This window comes from Phacochoerus africanus, chromosome 2, assembly GCF_016906955.1.
Source record: "Phacochoerus africanus isolate WHEZ1 chromosome 2, ROS_Pafr_v1, whole genome shotgun sequence".
Taxonomy (NCBI): Eukaryota; Metazoa; Chordata; class Mammalia; order Artiodactyla; family Suidae; genus Phacochoerus; species Phacochoerus africanus.
The window spans coordinates 30,418,636-30,437,142 of record NC_062545.1 but is presented as its reverse complement, the minus strand read 5'-3'; the positions used below and the strand labels follow the sequence as shown (position 1 = coordinate 30,437,142).

Sequence of the window (18,507 nt, the reverse complement as noted above, 5' to 3'; positions counted from 1 at the left end):
TTACTACTCTGTCATATGAGTGATTATTATACATATTCATAGTTCTTAGACTAATTGGTGGGAAGAAAAAAACGCAGTGTATACAATATTCATGAGGTGTTTTTACTTAGCTCCATAAAATATTTGTAGTAATTAGTAGGAGAAATGGCCTTAACTCTGATATTGTTGAGGAGAATTTATGAGAAATTGGATATTATTCTGTGAGGAGCCAACTCTGTGCCAGGCACAGTTCTGAGCACCCTCCATATATTACCATGGCTTTTAAACATATTTCAGAAAGGCATAGACATCATATTATTATAAATGAAGTCACTCCATTCTGAACGTGTGTTGTTAAATGTTACCACGTGTCAGAATGCCAACTGTGTCTTATCAGTATTCTGATTTGTACATCTGTGACATGTTATAATAAGTTTAATGTGAAAATTAACATTAATGCATCAAAATCCAGAGAATGGCTACTCAAGTCCTGGCTCAAGGAATATGACACAAAAGGTTTAAAACGAAGTGTATTAATCAGTTGGCTTTATTGATAGAGTCTTATATTTAGACCAGCCTGTCTCTAGAATATTCAGTTCTTAAAAGTTTCTGGTTAGTTAAGTTTTTGGCGAATAACCTTTAGTGGTTACCTAGTGCCTTAAAAGAGTAAGTCAACTCAAAAGAGCTAACTTATTCCTTCAGCAGTGGATAAATATGGCTATCAATTTTTGTGAGTTTTTTTTTTTTTCCTGCAGAATTTCCTGTTATTCTAAGGGATTCAATAGGACTTAGGCACATAAAACTGAAAATTATATTACTACGGGGAGACCGCTCTGTGCCTTTGAGAAGGAACTCTCTTGCTAACCTAAGTACTATATGTGTGTAGAATAGCTAACATTTTCCTCCCAAGAAATTTCATGTATGCAGTTAAAACAGTCTTAAATTGATTAAGGATTTGTTATATATTTCCAGAAGCACTCAAGAGTACTTTTATGGTTATAAGAGTAGAGTGCGTTAGAATGCCAGAAACCAATGAATACGCTAGAGGCCTTCAAACCCAAGCCCAGCATTCCTGACTTTACCATATAAACATGCGGGACGGTCTGAAAAAACAAAACAACTGCCTTTCCCCCCAAATGAAGGTAAGCCTGTGATGATAACACTTCAGCTGGCTTGCACATTAATTTGATACTTTTTCTGTGAGAAGTCATTTTTATTACTTAGAAAACGGAATGGAGAAGTAATGCATGTGACCGGTATTTATTTCTCAAGTAAAGTATTATTTTACATCTGATTTACCAGTTACCTTTATGCTTTTTGGAAAGCGGATTATACAGCTACCACAGTATTTTGCCTATTAATCAGGGACACTAAAAAGCCTTTTATAAATGTTGAATCAAAACGCTCACTGCTGTGAGGGAATTAAATTTCAAGTAATATACTCCTTTTATAGGGTGAGAAACTGAAGTATGGAGAAATTACAAGGTTTTCCCAAAGCCATGCACTGAGTCATGGCAGACGAGGAAATCTCTGATTTTGTTTGCCTGCTTCAGTCTGAAACTTCATGAAATTAAAGTTGTCTATTTCCTGATTTTATGTGCCTTTAGGAGTGTTTCCTTATTTACTTATCTGCTCATTCATTCAAACATGATATAGAGGGAACCATATGTTTGTAAGATACGGTCTTAATAGAGGAACAAGAGTATTTTGCATTTGTGTATCTTCAATATTTCCTTTAAAGAAACTCATTGTGTTTTTCTTTTTGATGACCATGAAAAAAAAAATTAAGGCATTAAAGACGAAGTTGGCTTGTTCAGATGCAGGCCACAGCAGTGTCTGAGAAGCATCTGAAGCCTCTTCAGTAGCTATTACGGTTTTTCAGATGTTTCAGCGAGAACTTGGCTGAAGCCCCAGTTAGGTCTGGAGCAGACTACAGACCAGGAGAAGCCACAGCACTCATCAAAAATATGGAAGGCACCAGTGTTCACAAATCTACTACCAGTGGATTTATATTTAGTTGAATCAAAAGGAGGCAGATTATTTTGCTCTTCTCTCATCTTACTGAGTCTCAAGTCTCACATTTTAAATTCTTATCCACTGTGGTCTTTTTCTTACCAGGTTTATCAGTATTTTTCTAAGCTTTCTTTACCCTCTTCATTTTTGTTTTCTCCAAGTTTTAAAAGTCACGTATAAAAAGCACATAGTCTCTCGGAGTCAGACGTCACTTCTCCTTGATTGAACAGCTGGTGCCACAAAGTAGCATCAGATGAGGAAAGAATTGCACCTTCCCTGAGCACAGCACCCTATCACACAGCATCCAAAGAGGACACAGATGCCATCTGCCCTCCCACTCATCTTTGGAGAGTGTAGTCAACAAGCTTTTTGTTGGTTTATTGGTTTCTTTATTCTTTTCTTGCAGCCCTGAGACTTGGGACTCAGACTGGGCTCAGGCTTTATGGTGCACCAGCTTTTCCTCGGGAAGAGTTCTTTCCCGAGAGAGTCTTGAGGCCCCAGAGCACTTGGAGCCCTGGGAACTGAACCCAGCGATTCTACAGTCAGGCCCAGGCATGGCTAAGTCCTAGGCAAACCAAACCTTCCTGCAGTTTAAACCGTAGTCTTTTTTTTTTTTCTTTAATTTTTTTCTGAAGAATAATTCAGTGTTAAGCCAGCAACAAACAAAACCCTTAGGACCTTTCTCAAAGGACCGTGCTTACCCCTTTGAAAATGTATTCATTTCTATTTCAGCTTGCTGGGGGTTCCTTTCCGTTTCTGTCTGGGTATGAATGGGATACTTGGTAGATATTAATGCCCATCTGTATTAATCTAATGTCAATTTATAATTGAATGGTTTAAAAATAATGATGTACTATGACCTGTTTCCTATCTACCTTCCCTTTAATGCATTTTCTAGGCAGTTATGCTCTTGCGGTTGACTGAATTCCTCCACAGTTCTTATTGGGAAACAAAGACTTTTAAAAATTAAAGATGTGGTCTTATTAACCAGGGGTACCTAACTGGAGGAAAAAAAGATTTAGGGGTGACATGAGTGATAGGACTCTCTTAATATCTGTAATAGCGTGCTGTTCACGGGAAAGGAGGATTTAGTTTCTGCTTTATGGTTCTTCTGGGCAGGCCAGAAGGGAAGTTCTGAAAGGTAGAATTTTTTTTTTTTTGGCTGCAGCTTTGGCATATGCAAGTTCCTAGGCCAGGAATTGAATCCTGTCTGCAGCTGCGACCCACTCCACAGCTGTGGCAATGCTGGATCCTTAGCCCACTGTGCCACAGCAGAAACTCCTGAAAGGTAGATTTTTTTTGTTAGAACTAATGTATAAGGCAGAATTGAAAGAAGGAAAGAGGTAGATAATTATATTCTCTACAGCTAAAAATCTTTAAGTACTGTATCTACAAACTTATGTAATCAGTCTGTTAACAAACTCCACTTACTTCTATACTCCTCATGATCCCGAGACAAAGAAATAAGACTCTGTGGATTTCCTTCATATTCTTTCTCTATCTCTCTAAGTCTTTAAATTTACATAAGACTCTGTGGATTTCCTTCATATTCTTTCTCTATCTCTCTAAGTCTTTAAGTTTACCCTTAAAGTCAAAACATGTAGCAGAGAAGCAAAACACGGAATTGAACTGCGGCACCAAATTCATTTGAGGTATTATGGCTTGCATTCTTTCAACTTAAGTATTTATAAGGTTCTTGGGATTTTTAGAAACTATAATGGCAGATTTTGTAAATGTGATCCTACTTTTAATGCAGTTACAAAGCCAATGGAATCCTTTTATACTCTGATGCTGTAGGGAAATTTATTGAGAGAAAAGAAGGTATTCAGACTTTCTTGGATGTCTCATTTCAAAAATATGGATGAATAAAATTCTCCTTAGGTGTCCCAAATTTTAGGAAGCAAATAGCATCATATTTAATTAAATTCTTAACTATTATTCACTACATTCACAATTCAAGCATGTAATTTGTCTCTAGGTAAATGAAATTTACTGCTATATTTATCTCATGTGCATTTTCTTATATATTGGATCCCCTCTCCCCCTCCCCCCCCACCAAAAAAATATATGACTTTCAGGTGTCACACCTTCGTTCCTGAGAAATTGGTGATATAGAAAATTTGATTAGAAAAGATACATTTGTCTTTATGTCATCGCTATGGTTTTGTTTTCATTAACTTCTTTATGGAGGATGGATACTTTCTTGAGTTTTACTCTCTACTTCATAAGTTGTTTCTTTAGCTCAGTCTAATCTGCTGTTTAATTCATTGATTTCCTTTTTGAAATTTGAACGGCTATATTTTAGAAAACACTTTATGGTTCTTTTCAAAATTTGTGTGTTTTTCATAATTTGTAATGTGTGGTTCTTTCAATTTTGTTTTTATTCCTTCTGTCTCTTTAAGTGTTTTAAGCATACTTATTTATGACATTTTTCAGATTTTCCTTAATATCCAATTTTTGAATTTCAGTTCCCCTGTTGTTGCATCTGTTGTCTCTATTGTGTTTTATTTCCTGATGTAGTTTATCAATTTCGATGAATTTTCCTCTCAGAATCCTTCATGTCCCATGCACCAATGTTTCATTTGATCCCTTGGCGTCTTGAGGTTTCAAGTCTCTGGATCAGTCTTGATTTTAATATTTTGGCTTAAGGTTCCCATGCCAGCAATGCAGTAATTATTTAGAATTTATATTTGTGCTGATGGTTTGATTTATCTCAGATAATTATTTTCTTCTATTCTCTTCTCAAAGGCTGTATCACATGACAAGCTTCCTCGCTGAGTCAGATAGTGGGCTGAGTTGTTTTTAGCCCCTCTTCAGTAAAAGAGGCAAACTGCTCAGACTTCCTCCTTCACACATTGCCTTTTACCGTTATTTTATGCCCATCTTCATGAATGAACATAATGACAACAAAAACAATAACACACAAATTTATCTTTTCTGCTTAACTTTTCTATAGCACCAATTTCTCAAGAGTCAAAGTGTGACACTTGAAAGTTACATTTGCCTTATCAGTTGTAGTACATTCGTATATTTTCTATGTCCTATTGATATGTGTTTCATGTTTTCCCCCATACGCACCTTTTCTGCAGGCTTCTTTCAGCCACCGTATCAGTTCAAGGTCTCCTGATCTCTTATCTAGATCATCACAGCAGCCTTCGAGTTGTTCCTTAATTCCAGTCACTGTTTCTTATTTTTTCTGAAATTCAAAGCAGATGTGTCATTGCAGTTACGCCACATTTGCCATTCTTTTTTTGTGTGTTTTAAAGCTATCAAAATAAACTAATAACCAGTTGTATTTATTCACAGATATGTAGCACTTTACTCCTGCTTTTGCCAATTCAAGACTTCTTAGCATCTCGTTAACTCTGAATGCTCATTCCTTTCTCACGCTTTATTTTCTAAAAATGTGTTCCCTTCTCTTTCATGTACCCATCTATAATTCTGTTACTGGCAGCATCAATCTCTCACTGCTAAAGAAAGCAATCCCAACTTCGATGTTATGTTGAATGGCAAAATCAAAAGGCGTAAAGGCTAGTGATTTGATCAAGATATCAGAAATCAAATAGTTACTCATTTTTAGAAAAACTAAGTTGAAATCAGAGAATTGGTCAAAGGCTAGTGACTTTTGCCTGCTAACCTCTAGTTCTTGGAAATAACTGATTAATATAATAGTTTTTAGTTGAGCAGAGTTAAAAACAATTTTCAAAGAAATTGCATAGGTATATTCCCTCAGTATAGAAAAAATGAAAGATGAATTAAAATTCACTGTGTGAAGAGTGAAATAAAAAAGCAGAAATGTTCTTTTATTCTGTCACTAGTAAATGGCTTACGTTTTTGAAATACTTGGTTGCATTTAATCCTAACAAAATATAAGGTATGATTATTGTCCTAGGTTTATGGATGAAGAGAATTACATGTAGAGGTGTTGATGAATTATCCCAAGGCTGCACAGTTATCCAGTAGTAAAGCAAGGACTCACATAGTTTCATTCCAGAAGTCTTTACTTGGAATCCCTAAATTTGTATTTCCCCCAACAAGCCATGTTTTAGACTTTGAGGGTTTCAAGAGTTGAATACTAAACTTAGGAGCTAGATTCTTTTTTTTTTTTTTTTTTGATGAGGATAATACACTTTATTTAAAAATTTTTTTTTACCCAATTTATTACATTTATAGTTGTACAATGATCATCACAATCCAATTTTATAGGATTTCCATCCCACAACCCCAGTGCATTCCCCCAACCCCCCAAATGGTCTCCTTTGGGGACCATAAGTTTTTCAAAGTCTGTGAGTCAGTATCTGTTCTGCAAAAAAGTTCATTCTATCCTTTTTTCAGATTCCACATGTCAGTGAAAGCATTTGATGTTGGTGTCTCATTGTATGGCTGACTTCACTTAGCTAGATTCTTAAATTCTTTCAAATTGAAACGCATTTGCCTCCAGGAGTGTGTAAAGTCAGCAGATGTGTGTTAAGTAATGCATGCGATCATATATTTTTTTACCACAAAGGGTTCTTAGATATGGAGAAGAGGTTTATGGCTGAGAAAAAAACAGACTGCTTGTAAGAAAGGGCTCGAATAATTCTTTTCTGCCAGGCTACCAGAGAGCCGGAGAGCTGGCCAGGCGAACCATGATCCTGCACTGAGAAAGCTCTGCAGAGTCAGTGCGAAGCTTAGATTGGGAGGGGCAACGATGGCAGCGTGTGAGAAGGAAAGTTGGCTTATAGAGTTAGTGTGAGTGTGTAGGTGTATCAAAAATTGCCCAAGCTCAGAATTCTTCCAGCTGTTTCTCTGAGATCATCCAGTTACAACTGCATCTGTGTTTTCTAAGTAACCCACTTGCTAACTAACCATTGACAATTAGCAAACACAAAATCGAAAACCTTTCCTGGCTCTGCTTGTCAAAAATTAAGTGATTACTTTATAATTCCAGAAAGATTACTGCCATCCAGTGAGCCTGTCACTAAGGACCCCAGTGGTTATCCTGAAAGTCAGCTTGTTATAATTTTTTAGCTTGAGAAATTAGCCCCATCATTTGCAAACATTTCGTGTTAAATGGACCATTTTGTAAAGTCCATGTCCTGTCTTTATAAACAGTTCAAAAATAGCTCAGTATCCACTTTGCAGCTCAGCCTCATTTAGGGAGATTGAAGTCAGGCTTTACTGATCATCTAGATCTGTTTCTTGGCCACCTTTGCTGTTTTCTTTTGGTCCAAGCAGGGATGCGAGTCACGTGCATGGCCACAGAATGCCCATCTTAGCTCTCTGAACAGTTGGCCATAGAATTGGAGCTAGGTGTTCTTTGTGCTGTTGGCTTCCCTCTCTGGCATGTTGCCTGAGCAGTTGGAACCAGCCAGTGCCTGACCCAGCTTCCCAGACCCATTAATGAAATTTGGAGGGCAGTGAGGGTAACCTGGTGCAGGGGACGTGAAAGCAATCCCTTTCTTGACAGTTGATCCCAGCTCCTATATCTCAATCGTGTCATGGGAATATAAATTGTTAGACTTCCTATACAATTGCAGTTTTATGTGAGGCAGTATGCTTAGTGAAGGAGAGAATTTAATTGGCAATTATGAAGATTGCTCATGGAATCCAGGGAAGAATTGAACAATGAAGCGGCAGGAAGGATGGAGAGATGGTGAGACTTCAGGAGTAACAAGATCCAGGGACTTTGGTTCTGCCAGGACTTCCTTGCGATCTCCCGCTTTTGCTTCTCTTTCTGGGTCAGCTCCTTTCTATCTCTCTGTAGCCGACCAGCTTTTTACACATGGTGGTAAAGAGCTCCCAAGTTTTGTATCCTGGAGATTTTACCACTGAAGGAGGACCAGCCTACTTCCCCTGGCGCACTTGGGATTGTAACGAGTCATTAGAATGAAACAATTTGATGTCACTGGAAAAGCCCTGGGGAACCTAATGTGTTATAAATTGAATATGATTCAGTGTAATAGATGGATATATACCCCTGTGCAAGCAAGCCTTTATTTGGTACATAAATATTTTTGAAAATTCACTTGCAATGTGATAATCTGCAAGTCAAATAATAGCATAGCTGTTCTGGATGATAGAATATAGTGGCGTGACACTCTCCCTTGGCCCAGGAAACTGCACGGGTACAGACATTCTCCAAAGCCCCTACCTAGATTGAAAGGGGGCTGTGCCAGAAGTTATGGACGGGACTGTCCATGCACCTCCATCCCCATTCCAGAGCCTGCACAGGGGCCGGAACAGGAGTTTGGGCAGCCTTCAATCTTTACATCTTTCCCTAGGGAAACACTAGACATTTGGAACATGGGACTGCAGTCTCTTTCCTCCTCTTTTCTTCTTTGCACTTCAGCAGGAAGCAAACTTGGCCTCTGCTATGTACACCCCCCCCCCCGCCACCCCCGCCAACAGGAGGCTCCTGGTGGAATGCCCAGCCTTTGGCTGCAGGGCAGTGCCATGATAGCGACAGGGTGAGAGGATGACAAAGACAGGGGAACAAGAACTGGACATCAGGGAGATAGACGATGGAGCTCTCCCTGGGAATGCCCACCTTGGTCAGTGGCTGCAGGGAACAAAAAACACCTGATTACTGGTTACGCATCTTGGGACATTTTGGCAGAGAGATGCAGTGCCATGTCTGCAAGTGGGACCAATGAAAGAACTTCTGGTTTATCCTAAAGAACAGGTAGAGTTATTAATTGTTTGAAGAGAATACAGTCAGGGCTTTATTTTAAAATTATCATCACTCTGCCCTGTGAACCGTATGGTCCAGGGAGCAGAACTGGAGGGCCCTTAGGAGGCCGTTGGTCCAGTCTAGGGATGACCATGGCTTGAAACAGCGAGGAGAGGAACATGGAGAAATTTGAATGAAAACTGTGAAGTGTTGATAGGACGTGGCCATGTATTGAATGGAGAGGAGTGGGCAAGGAGTTGATGACAAAGCCCAGAGGTCCAGCTTTGATGACCAGTGGGGGGCCTTGCCGTATGTGTCCATATGTGTCTGTAATCCAGAGGTGCAGGAGCATCCCTGCAGCTTCTGTCTTTGTCATATGCCCACCTTGGCACAGAGAGCCCCCCCCCATGTTTGTGTTTATTTAGCCAGAATCAAGCATGCCTGGACAATCTAATTTTTGTTGATGGTTTGATCAGAAAGAAGATTAGGGTGACATCACACAAATTCTAGGAACTCCTCTGACTTCATTCAACATCTCTTTCTTAAAGGCACAGGGTCCCTTGCTGTCTCTACCACCTGGCCTACGCCTCAGTCCCTCATTCCATTTTTGAGAGTTATTTTAAACATTTCATGCATAAATCTCATTATATATTTAAGTTAGAAGAATTGTGATTTTTGAAAATCTGATTTTCTAGGAATAGGAGTTTCCACCTTACATTTAGAGCAGAGAATTAAAGAAAAGGATATGATTCATTTTCTGTATATTGAAAACCTACCTTTAGGAGAAATAGTCTAACATGGAATGAGTGAGGTTGCTATTATTACTATTTTAAATTCACCTTTTCTGGGGGAATGGTCTTGAAATAGAGCTGGGAACTAGATTATTGCCTCATAAAACAGCATGAGGTTACTGTTATTCCTTAATTTTATATCTTTATTATGAGGTAATACTTCTTACTTGATTCGAAGAGTGTTCTTGTCTTTTTCTCATATATTTGTGAAAACCAAATGTTAAAGGATTTAGCATAACATCCATTGCTAAATTATGGTGTAAAATAATACTGTGTCTGCAATTAGCCCAGGTAGTTTTACTCGGTACAGTAATATAAAATCACTGGGCTCATAATATTTTAGTACCTTAGTGTGTTTGGCAAAGACCGAAATTCACGTTGCCGTAAAACAGTTAAACTAAGTAACAATTAATCTCAATTTTAAGGAACCATAAAAGTATTGTGTTATAACATGGATTGATGCAGATAGCTCCCCAACTGGAACATTAGATTCTGAACCAGTGATAAAAAAAAAAAAAAGGCTAGTTTTTGCTTAATTCTCTTATGTGTCAACATCTTTCTTGAAGTCTTAATTTCACCTGAGTTATCACTTGTGTCCTGAGATGCTGGTCCTTCTAGAAAATGATCACTTCTTTCTTAATGATGAGTCTCCTTTATTGAATTCTTGTGTAGCTTTTCTGGAAATATTACATTTGTCTTGATCACATCTGAATAATCATTTCAGTGTGATAACTGTCCATGTGTTGTGGGTTGAATTGTGTATCCTGAAAAGTATGTTTAAGGTCTAACCTCCTTAGCTGTAAATGGAACCTTATTTGGAAATAGGGCCTTTGCAGATAAGATGAGGTGTTACTGGATTAAAATGGCTCCTAGTCCAATGACTGATGTACTTATAAGAACAGAGACATTTGGATACAGAGGCACACACACAGAAGGCTGTGTGCAGAAATAGGCGGGAAAAATGCTGTGTGATGATGGAGGCAGAGATGGGAAGGATGCGTCTACAAGCCGGGGGGGTACCAAGGATTGTCGGCAAACGCCAGAAATTAGGAAGAAGCAAAGAATGATTCTTTTCCAGAGCCTCCAGAGAGGGCGTGGACCTTCCAACATGCTAATTTAGGATTTCTTTTTCTAAAATTTTTTTTCTTAAAGTATACTTGGTTTTACAAGGTTCTGTCAAGGTCTGCTATACAGCAAAGTGACCCAGTCATTCATACATACACACAAAGAACAGCAAAAGGATAATCATGAAGATATAAAAAAGGACTTCAAAATCATACAGTGTGGGGAAGGAAAATAAGAAAATCTAGACTCTCCCTCTTTTTTTTTTTTTTTAAGAGTGCTTTTGAGCCTATATGACTGTCAGCTAAAGCAAGCAGATAATAGGAATGGGTTAACATACTTGAAAAATGGGCAACTACAAATCAGAACCAAACAATACATTCACAAAAACTAAAAAGAAAGAGGACACAAGCATGAAATAAAAGGAAATTATCCAACAACAACAACAAAAAAGGAACAAAAGAGAAACATAATTTTGGATTTCTTGCTATCAAAACTGAGAGAATAAATTTCTGTTGTTTAAGCCACCCAGTCTGTAGGACTTTTTTATTGCAACCTTAGGAAACTAAAACATGTTATATTATTAGTGAATAATAGGTTACACTGGTATCAATAGTAATGTTATTATATTTCCTTGTTAGGTTGGGTGAATAGGAAAATGCCCGGTGGATAATTCTCAATATTAAATTTTCTGAAAAGTTACACTACGTTACCTGAAAAACGTAAGATAGAACAGCATTTTCCTTAAAATAGACACATATTTGAGACAGAGTTTTCAAAAGTAAAATTATCTGGCTGTTTACATTTTTTTTCCACATTATCAGATACATTATGTTTGATTTGATCCACTAATTAATTGTGTCATTCATTCACTTAATATTTGCTCACCACCTAATGCTTGCCAGACACCGAGCCAGGTGCTGGAGATAATACGCATAAATGAGATAAAGGCAGCCTACCTATAAAGAGATTACACAGCTTTGAAATTTATTCCAGGTAGAAAGCCACAGAGGCCGCTTGGAGAAAGGGTCTGCTCTCCAGAAAGTTCATTTTCACTGATATCTTGTAAAATATTTCAGCATCATTTACTTTTACTTACCAAGTGCTTCCAGGTTATAGTGGAAAAATGTTTTACTTATTGGACAGACAGTAAAATCAGCAATAATCAAAGTAGGTGAACCCAAAAGTATAATTCTTTATCAGATTATTTTTATTTTGAGGCTTTTGTTTGTTTGTTTGTTTGTTTGTTTGTTTGTTTTGTAGGCTGTGCATATGGAAGTTCCCAGGCTAGGGGTCAAATTGGAGCTACAGCTGCGGGCCTATGCCACAGCCACAGCAACACTGAATCTGAGCTGCATCTGTGATTGTGCTGCAGCCTGCTGCAATGCTGGATCCTTAACTCACTGAGAGAAGCCAGGTCCTCATGGAGACTATGTCAGGTTATTAACCCACTGAGTCGAAACCAGAACCCCTGATATTTCTTTTTAATCAGTATCCAAATACATGCTTAGTTGTACATTAACAAAGGAACTAAAATTTGGTGTTCTGATTTTTTCACATAATATAAATCAATAACATTTTTTGTTTTCCATATCTTTTTTATGATTATACTTTTGATCTTTAAATTATATTACCTTAAATTTATTGAGTATAATTTGTTTAATCAGTGCTCTACAAAGATGAGGCTGTTTCCGATTTTTATTATCATAAGTAACTGTAGCGAATACCTCTTGGCTTTTAGGGAGATCGTTTACTCTTTAGAAAGTTAATATTGCTGGATGAGTTTAGACATATTTTAAAATGCAGAAATAGATTTCCTTCCAAAAGCATTAGAAAGCTTGACATTATCACTGAAAGTTGAATAAGGACACTATTTTCACTGTATCCTTTCCGACACTGGGTATTAGTAGTATTTAAAATGTTTTTAAAAAATGGAGTTCCCATCGTGGTGCAGAAGAAATGAATCTGAGTAGGAAGCATGAGGCTGTGGGTTTGATCCCTAGCCTCGCTCAGTGGGTTAAGGATCCGGCTTTGCCATGGGCTGTTGTGTAGGTTGCAGATGCAGCTTGGATCCTACATTGCTGTGGCTGTGGCGTAGGCTGGCAGCTGTAGCAATAATTGGTGACCCCTAGCGTGGGAAACTCCATCTGCTGCAGGTGTGGCCCTAAAAAGCAAAAGCAAAAAAAAAAAAAGAAAAAAAGAAAAGAAAGGTTTTAGTTGTTGGGAGTTCCTGTTGTGGCTCAGTGGAAATGAATCTGACTAGCATCCATGAGGACACAGGTTTGATCCTGGGCCTAGCTCAGTGGGTTAAGGATCCAGTGTTGCCGTGAGCTGTAGTGTAGGTTGCAGATGCTACTCTGATCTGGCGTTGCTGTGGCTGTGGTGTAGGCCAGCAGCTACAGCTCTGATTTGACCCTTAGCCTGGGAACCTCCACATGCCACGCTTGTGGCCCTAAAAAGACCCAAAAAATTGGTTTAGTTATGGAAGATGTAGACAGAAGCCCCAAATGTATGCTTGTTGCTTAAATTTACATATTTTGGTGACTGTGAATGTGAGCACCCTTCCAAATGTTTGTTTATTATTTACATTTTTAATAATGATTTGTATTTTAATATCCTTGCTTAAGCATCAAATAGGCCCTTAAACTTTTCCTTACCAATTTCTCTGTTCTCAATGTCACTTTTATAATATTTACTGAAGATATTTTTCATAATCTGTTGTGTCCTTTTACTTTTGGAGCTGTTCTTCTGTATTCAGAAGTGCATAGTTTTGTCTTATTTGTACACAGCCAGATCCATGTCCCTTCTCTTTGTACTCTTGTACAGTGTTTTTGCCATTCATCTTACCCATCCATCATCAGAATGAAAAGGTGCCTCTGATCCTCCTCTTCAAGAGAGCACTTGGCTAGTTTGTTGTCCAGGTAGCAAGGAGAAAATGACTCTAAAAAGGAGATGACCCATCCAGATTCCTCCCTGGAGGAGGCAGGGGAGGGCTCGTGATGCTGGCAGGTATTGAGTCTTTTCAGGTCAGCATCCATTGGCCTGGTGACTGGTACTTCCTAAGGTAGACACCGTATCCAAAACCAGCCTGTACCAGAGTTGTCCTGGTCACCAGGGACGGGGGTGGTGCACAGGGCCAGGGATCAGGAGGTCTGCTAGAATAGAAGGAGCAAGCAAAGGGTCAGCAAGAAGCAGGATAAGGGAGAGAGAGATCCAGATTTGATGCAGAGAACCAGAAGGTGGGGGAGAATGGGAGAAGAAAGGTGGAGGTGTGAGGTACAAGGCAAACAGTTGGGCTTTTTCCAGTTGCCATTTTTCAGGCCCCCCTTTAGCACAAAGGATGACATCTTTACATCTAGAATGCCTTGTTCTATGTTTACATCTAGAATGCCTTGTTCTAGGTTTACATCTAGAACTTTACATCTAGATTTACATCTAGAACGCCTTGTTCTAGGTCACAGACACCTCTTGGATCGGAGTTACTGTTACCGTGGCTGTGGTGTAGGCCAGCAGCTACAGCTCGGATTTGACCACTAGCCTGGGAACCTCCATATGCCATGGGTGCAGACCTTAAAAAGACCAAAAAAAAAAAAAGATATTTCTTTGTATATTTCCTTTTATCTTTTATTTGTGTGTGTGTGAGGGGGTAAATTCATGGGGGTGATTAGGCTTTTTTATGTTGTATTCCATTACATACTTCTATTATGTAAGTCTTTTCTATTTGGAAATTAAAAAAAATCTACGGCTATTTTTCTCAAAGTTTTTTTAAACTTCAATTTGCCTGGAAAAATTTTAATATATGGTATGAAGTAAATATGAACTTTTTTTTTTTGTGTGTTTTCAGGGCTGCACCCGCAGCATATGGAGCTTCCCAGACTAGGGGTTGAATCAGAGCTGTAGCTGCTGGCCTGCGCCACAGCCACAGCAATGCAGGATCCAAGCCGTGTGTGCAGCCTACTCACAGCTCACGGTGATGCCAGATCCTTAACCCGCTGAACAAAGCCAGGGATCAAACCCGCATCCTCATGGATGCTAGTCAGATTTGTTTCCACTGAGCCATGACGGGAACTCCCAAGGTGAACTTTTTTTTTTTTTTTTTCCGAGAAGTTGTGTCTTACTGTAGTTTACTGACCAGTTGTCCTTGCCATATATTTCTGTAATACCTTCTTTATCTAGTCTTATTTTCATTCTTTTTTTAAAATTGCTCATGCATTTTACATTATATTTTTATAACTATTCTTAATAACGACCATGTGGCAATTCAGACAGAGTTTCCTATAATAGAAAGCTGCATACTAAAATATACGTTATGTTTTTTCAATTTTATGTACTTTAGAAAATGGTTAATGCAAACTCAATTTTTAGTCTGCCCATTGCTTAGCAGCAGACCTCTCAGCAAAGTAGTAGACTAGATGTTTATTACAGACTAGGTCTCCCAGCCTGTCCTCAGATGTTTTTATTTATCTGTGGGATGCCTGAGTAGCTGAATATCTCACTTTTACAATGATGTGATTTTCAAGATCATTATTTCTATCAGATAAGAGGGACAATATTAATGGATTTTGTTCTTGAAAAGTAACACTTCTACAATTTACCAACTATCACATAAATCCAAGTTTCAGTAATTTTACAAATCATTTAAAAAGATAACTTTTTCATTTTTTCTACTTTGTTTTCATTTTTTGTTTGTTTGTTTGTTTTAGGTAGGCCATTTTTAATTGAAGGAAGCTGCCTCTGCGTGGGAGTGGCAGGAGAAGTAAGAAAACCACATGGAAGACTCCCAGGATTTAAATGAACAATCAGTAAGTCTTAATGCAATTTCAGTTTTGTTGAAAAATGTTGTGGTAAGACTAATAAAAATCAAACTAAAAGAAAAATATTGTAAAAAGCAAGTTTTTTGTTCAACATGTTTGGTCAGCTTTTGAATTCTTTTTCAAGGTCATAAAAGGGACCTTGGAAAATCTGTGCTGTTTCTACTTTACAGTGTTGTGTTTTGCGCTCTCCCTTGATTGTCTCCTTGTAAAAGCCAGCGGTAAAAAGACAAGGGCGTTGAAATCACGCCAGGTGTTTTTGACGGTCTAAACAATTTTACACAGCTTTTTTACTGGGTTTTCTTCCAAATGTGCTTGGACAGTGTGTGTGTTGTTGAATGTCAGAAGCATGAAAGGAGAAGCATATTGTTCATTTCCAGGATGGTGACCACAGTGCTGAAGGGATTTCCTTATTTTGTTAAGCTTTTTGCAGCGTGAAGAAGGCACAGGATTGGTGGGATCCATTCTAAGATTCAGATTTCTCGAAGGGAAAGGATTATTATTTTTTTCCTGCTTTTTAGGGCCGCACCCGGGGCAGATGGTGGTTCCCAGGCTAGGGGGTGAAGTGGAGTTGTAGCTGCCAGCCTCCGCCACAGCCACAGCAACACAGGATCTGAGCTGCATCTGCGACCTACACCACAACTCACGGCAATGCCGGATCCTTAACCCACCGAGCAAGGCCAGGGATCGAACCTGCAACCTCATGGTTACTAGTCACATTCGTTTCCTCTGAGCCACAACGTGAACTCCTCAAAGGGAAAGGATTTTTATGGCTTTTCCTCATAGCATATTAGTAGTGTCTCCATGACACTAGGTCTTCAGTGTGTAGAACTGGAGTCTATGGAAAGTTTCCCACCCCCAGCGCCCACAGTACTGACAACTACGGCCCAAGCTGTTCTGCCCACAGACAGTTAGTGATGTCACAAGTAAGGAAATATGTGTACTTGCATTTCCTTTTAAAATTGAGAGTGATGTGTGTTCTGGTGTCTACATGCCACTGCAAGTTAATTTGTTTTCTACTAAGTACTTCATTTGGATGAAATGACAATCGAGTTTTTAATTTCTAGACATGACCATTGTCTAATTTCTTTCTATAGAATATTATTATTATTTAATTTTATGTGGCATCATTATAGGAAAAATGTAACAAAAATTTGAAAGCCACGAAACTATTTTTAAAAAACCTATCAAGTGGTAGAGATAGTATTCTTTGAAAATTACCTAAGTTTTTAGAAAAGTAGACAAACGGCAGTTGGGAGGCCGAAGCTTCACAGTAGTTTTCTCTTTTTAATGTTGGTTTTTGAAAGTATTCATAGCCTTAAGTATTTGTAGCCTGGACTTTAGCAAAATGGATGATAGCGTGATGATAGGTCACCCATGCCATTGCATGTTTATGGATCCCTGTGGCAGCAGAAGTGTGAATTGCAACCATATATATAGCTGAGTGAAGGATATCGTCTCAGTGGTGTTGCTTCATGAGAGGGCTACTGTTCATCTGTACTTTGTTCTAACACACTGAGAGTTACTTAAAAGTTTGTGTCTGTGTATACGTGTGAGTGCGTGCGTGCGTGTGTGTTAGATTGACCAACTGTCCTTATTTTCCAGAGACTCAGGAGTTTTTTGGGACATGGAATTAAAAAAAAATTTTATTGGAGTATAGTTGATTTACATTGTTGTGCCAATTTCTGCTGTACAGCAAAATGACCCAGTCATGCATATAAGTGTGTGTGTGTGTATATGTGTGCATATGCGTGTGTGTGTGTATGTATATATATATATATATATACACACACACACACATATATATATATAATTTTTTTATATTATTTTCCATCATGGTCTATTCCAAGAGACTGGATATGGTTCCCTGAGCTATACAGTAGGACCTCATTGCTTATCCATTCTAAATGTAATAGTTAGCATCTACTAAACTCAGACTCCCAGTCCATCCCACTGCTTCCCCTCTCCCCCCTCCCCTCTGTTCTCTATGTCTGTGAGTCTCTCTCTGTTTTGTAGATAAGTTCCTTTGTGCCATATTTTAGATTCATATATAAGTAATATCATATGGTATTTGTCTTCCTCTTTATGATTGGCTTCACTTTGTATGAGGGTGTCTAGTTGCATCCATGTTGCTGCAAATGGCACTATGCCATTCTTTTTTATGGCTAAGTAGCATTCCATTTTATATAGGTACCACATCTCAATCCATTCATCTGTCGATGGACATTTAGATTGTTTCCAGGGACATGGAATTTTCAAAACTAAAAGAGGTGAAGTACATGCAAACCAGGATGGTTGATGCAGTTAATTACCTTAGGGTGTGAGTGTGTGTATACTTAAGGACAAATTTTTGTTTCAATACAGTTAAAAGAGGCTAGAGAGAATATATTCTTTGGTTTAACAGTAGAGTAAGGTGAGTATCCAAGATACTTCATACCACTGTTTAAAAAAATGAAACCCAGGAGTTCCCATTCTGGTGCAGTGGAAATGAATCCGACTAGAATCCATGAGGATGCGGATTTGATCCCTGGCCTCACTCAGTGGGTTAAGGATCTGGCGTTGCTGTGAGCTGTCATGTAGGTTGCAAATGTGACTTGGATCCTGTGTTGCTGTTGCTGTGGCCTAGGCCGGCAGCTGGAGCTCCAATTTGATCCCTAGCCTGGGAACTTCCATATGGCCCAGATGTGTCCCTGAAAATAAAAACAAACAAACAAACAAAACCTCCAGAAAAACAGCACTAGTACATAATATGGCATTTCCTCCCAGTGATATTTTAGGGCTGTAGAACTCAGTATTTTTTTTTTTTAATTAAGTTGTCAGTGTTGTTAATGACTGACTTTCTGGTCCCTCAGCTCAAACCCAGCTACTTAATTGGTGATGAGAATGGGAGAGATTTTGAGAGAAGGGAAGAATGCTTTTGCTTCTCCCTTTCTTTTCTCCCTTCCTAACACTGAACTCTCCACCTCAGGGTTATGATCTGGTTAGAGTCAAATTGGAAGCTCCTGATCGGTGGAGTGGTTTGATAGGCCCTCTAGAGTGGTTTAAACCACTTGAAGTTTGTGTCAAGTGTTAATGGCTTTGATTCTTATAACATTATCAATCCTTCTTCGGCATTCTCAGATTTAAGAACGTAGAGGCCAATCTGTTCACCTTGTATGTGTGCAGAGGGACGCTTGGGACTATTAAGTGACCTGCTCAC

At 38.6% G+C, this 18,507-nt stretch overlaps 1 protein-coding gene across 6 annotated transcripts in view; it reads left to right on the top strand.

The window, feature by feature from the left end:
- EYA4 (EYA transcriptional coactivator and phosphatase 4) overlaps window positions 1-18,507 on the top strand; it is a 312,569-nt gene that overhangs the window by 57,511 nt on the left and 236,551 nt on the right. For all 6 annotated transcript variants that reach the window (XM_047758386.1, XM_047758377.1, XM_047758371.1 and 3 more), the window contains one exon: window positions 15,201-15,299. In XM_047758386.1, coding sequence (XP_047614342.1) covers window positions 15,267-15,299 — 33 coding nt within the window. In that variant the 5' untranslated portion in view covers window positions 15,201-15,266. The remainder of the gene's footprint in view (window positions 1-15,200; window positions 15,300-18,507) is intronic.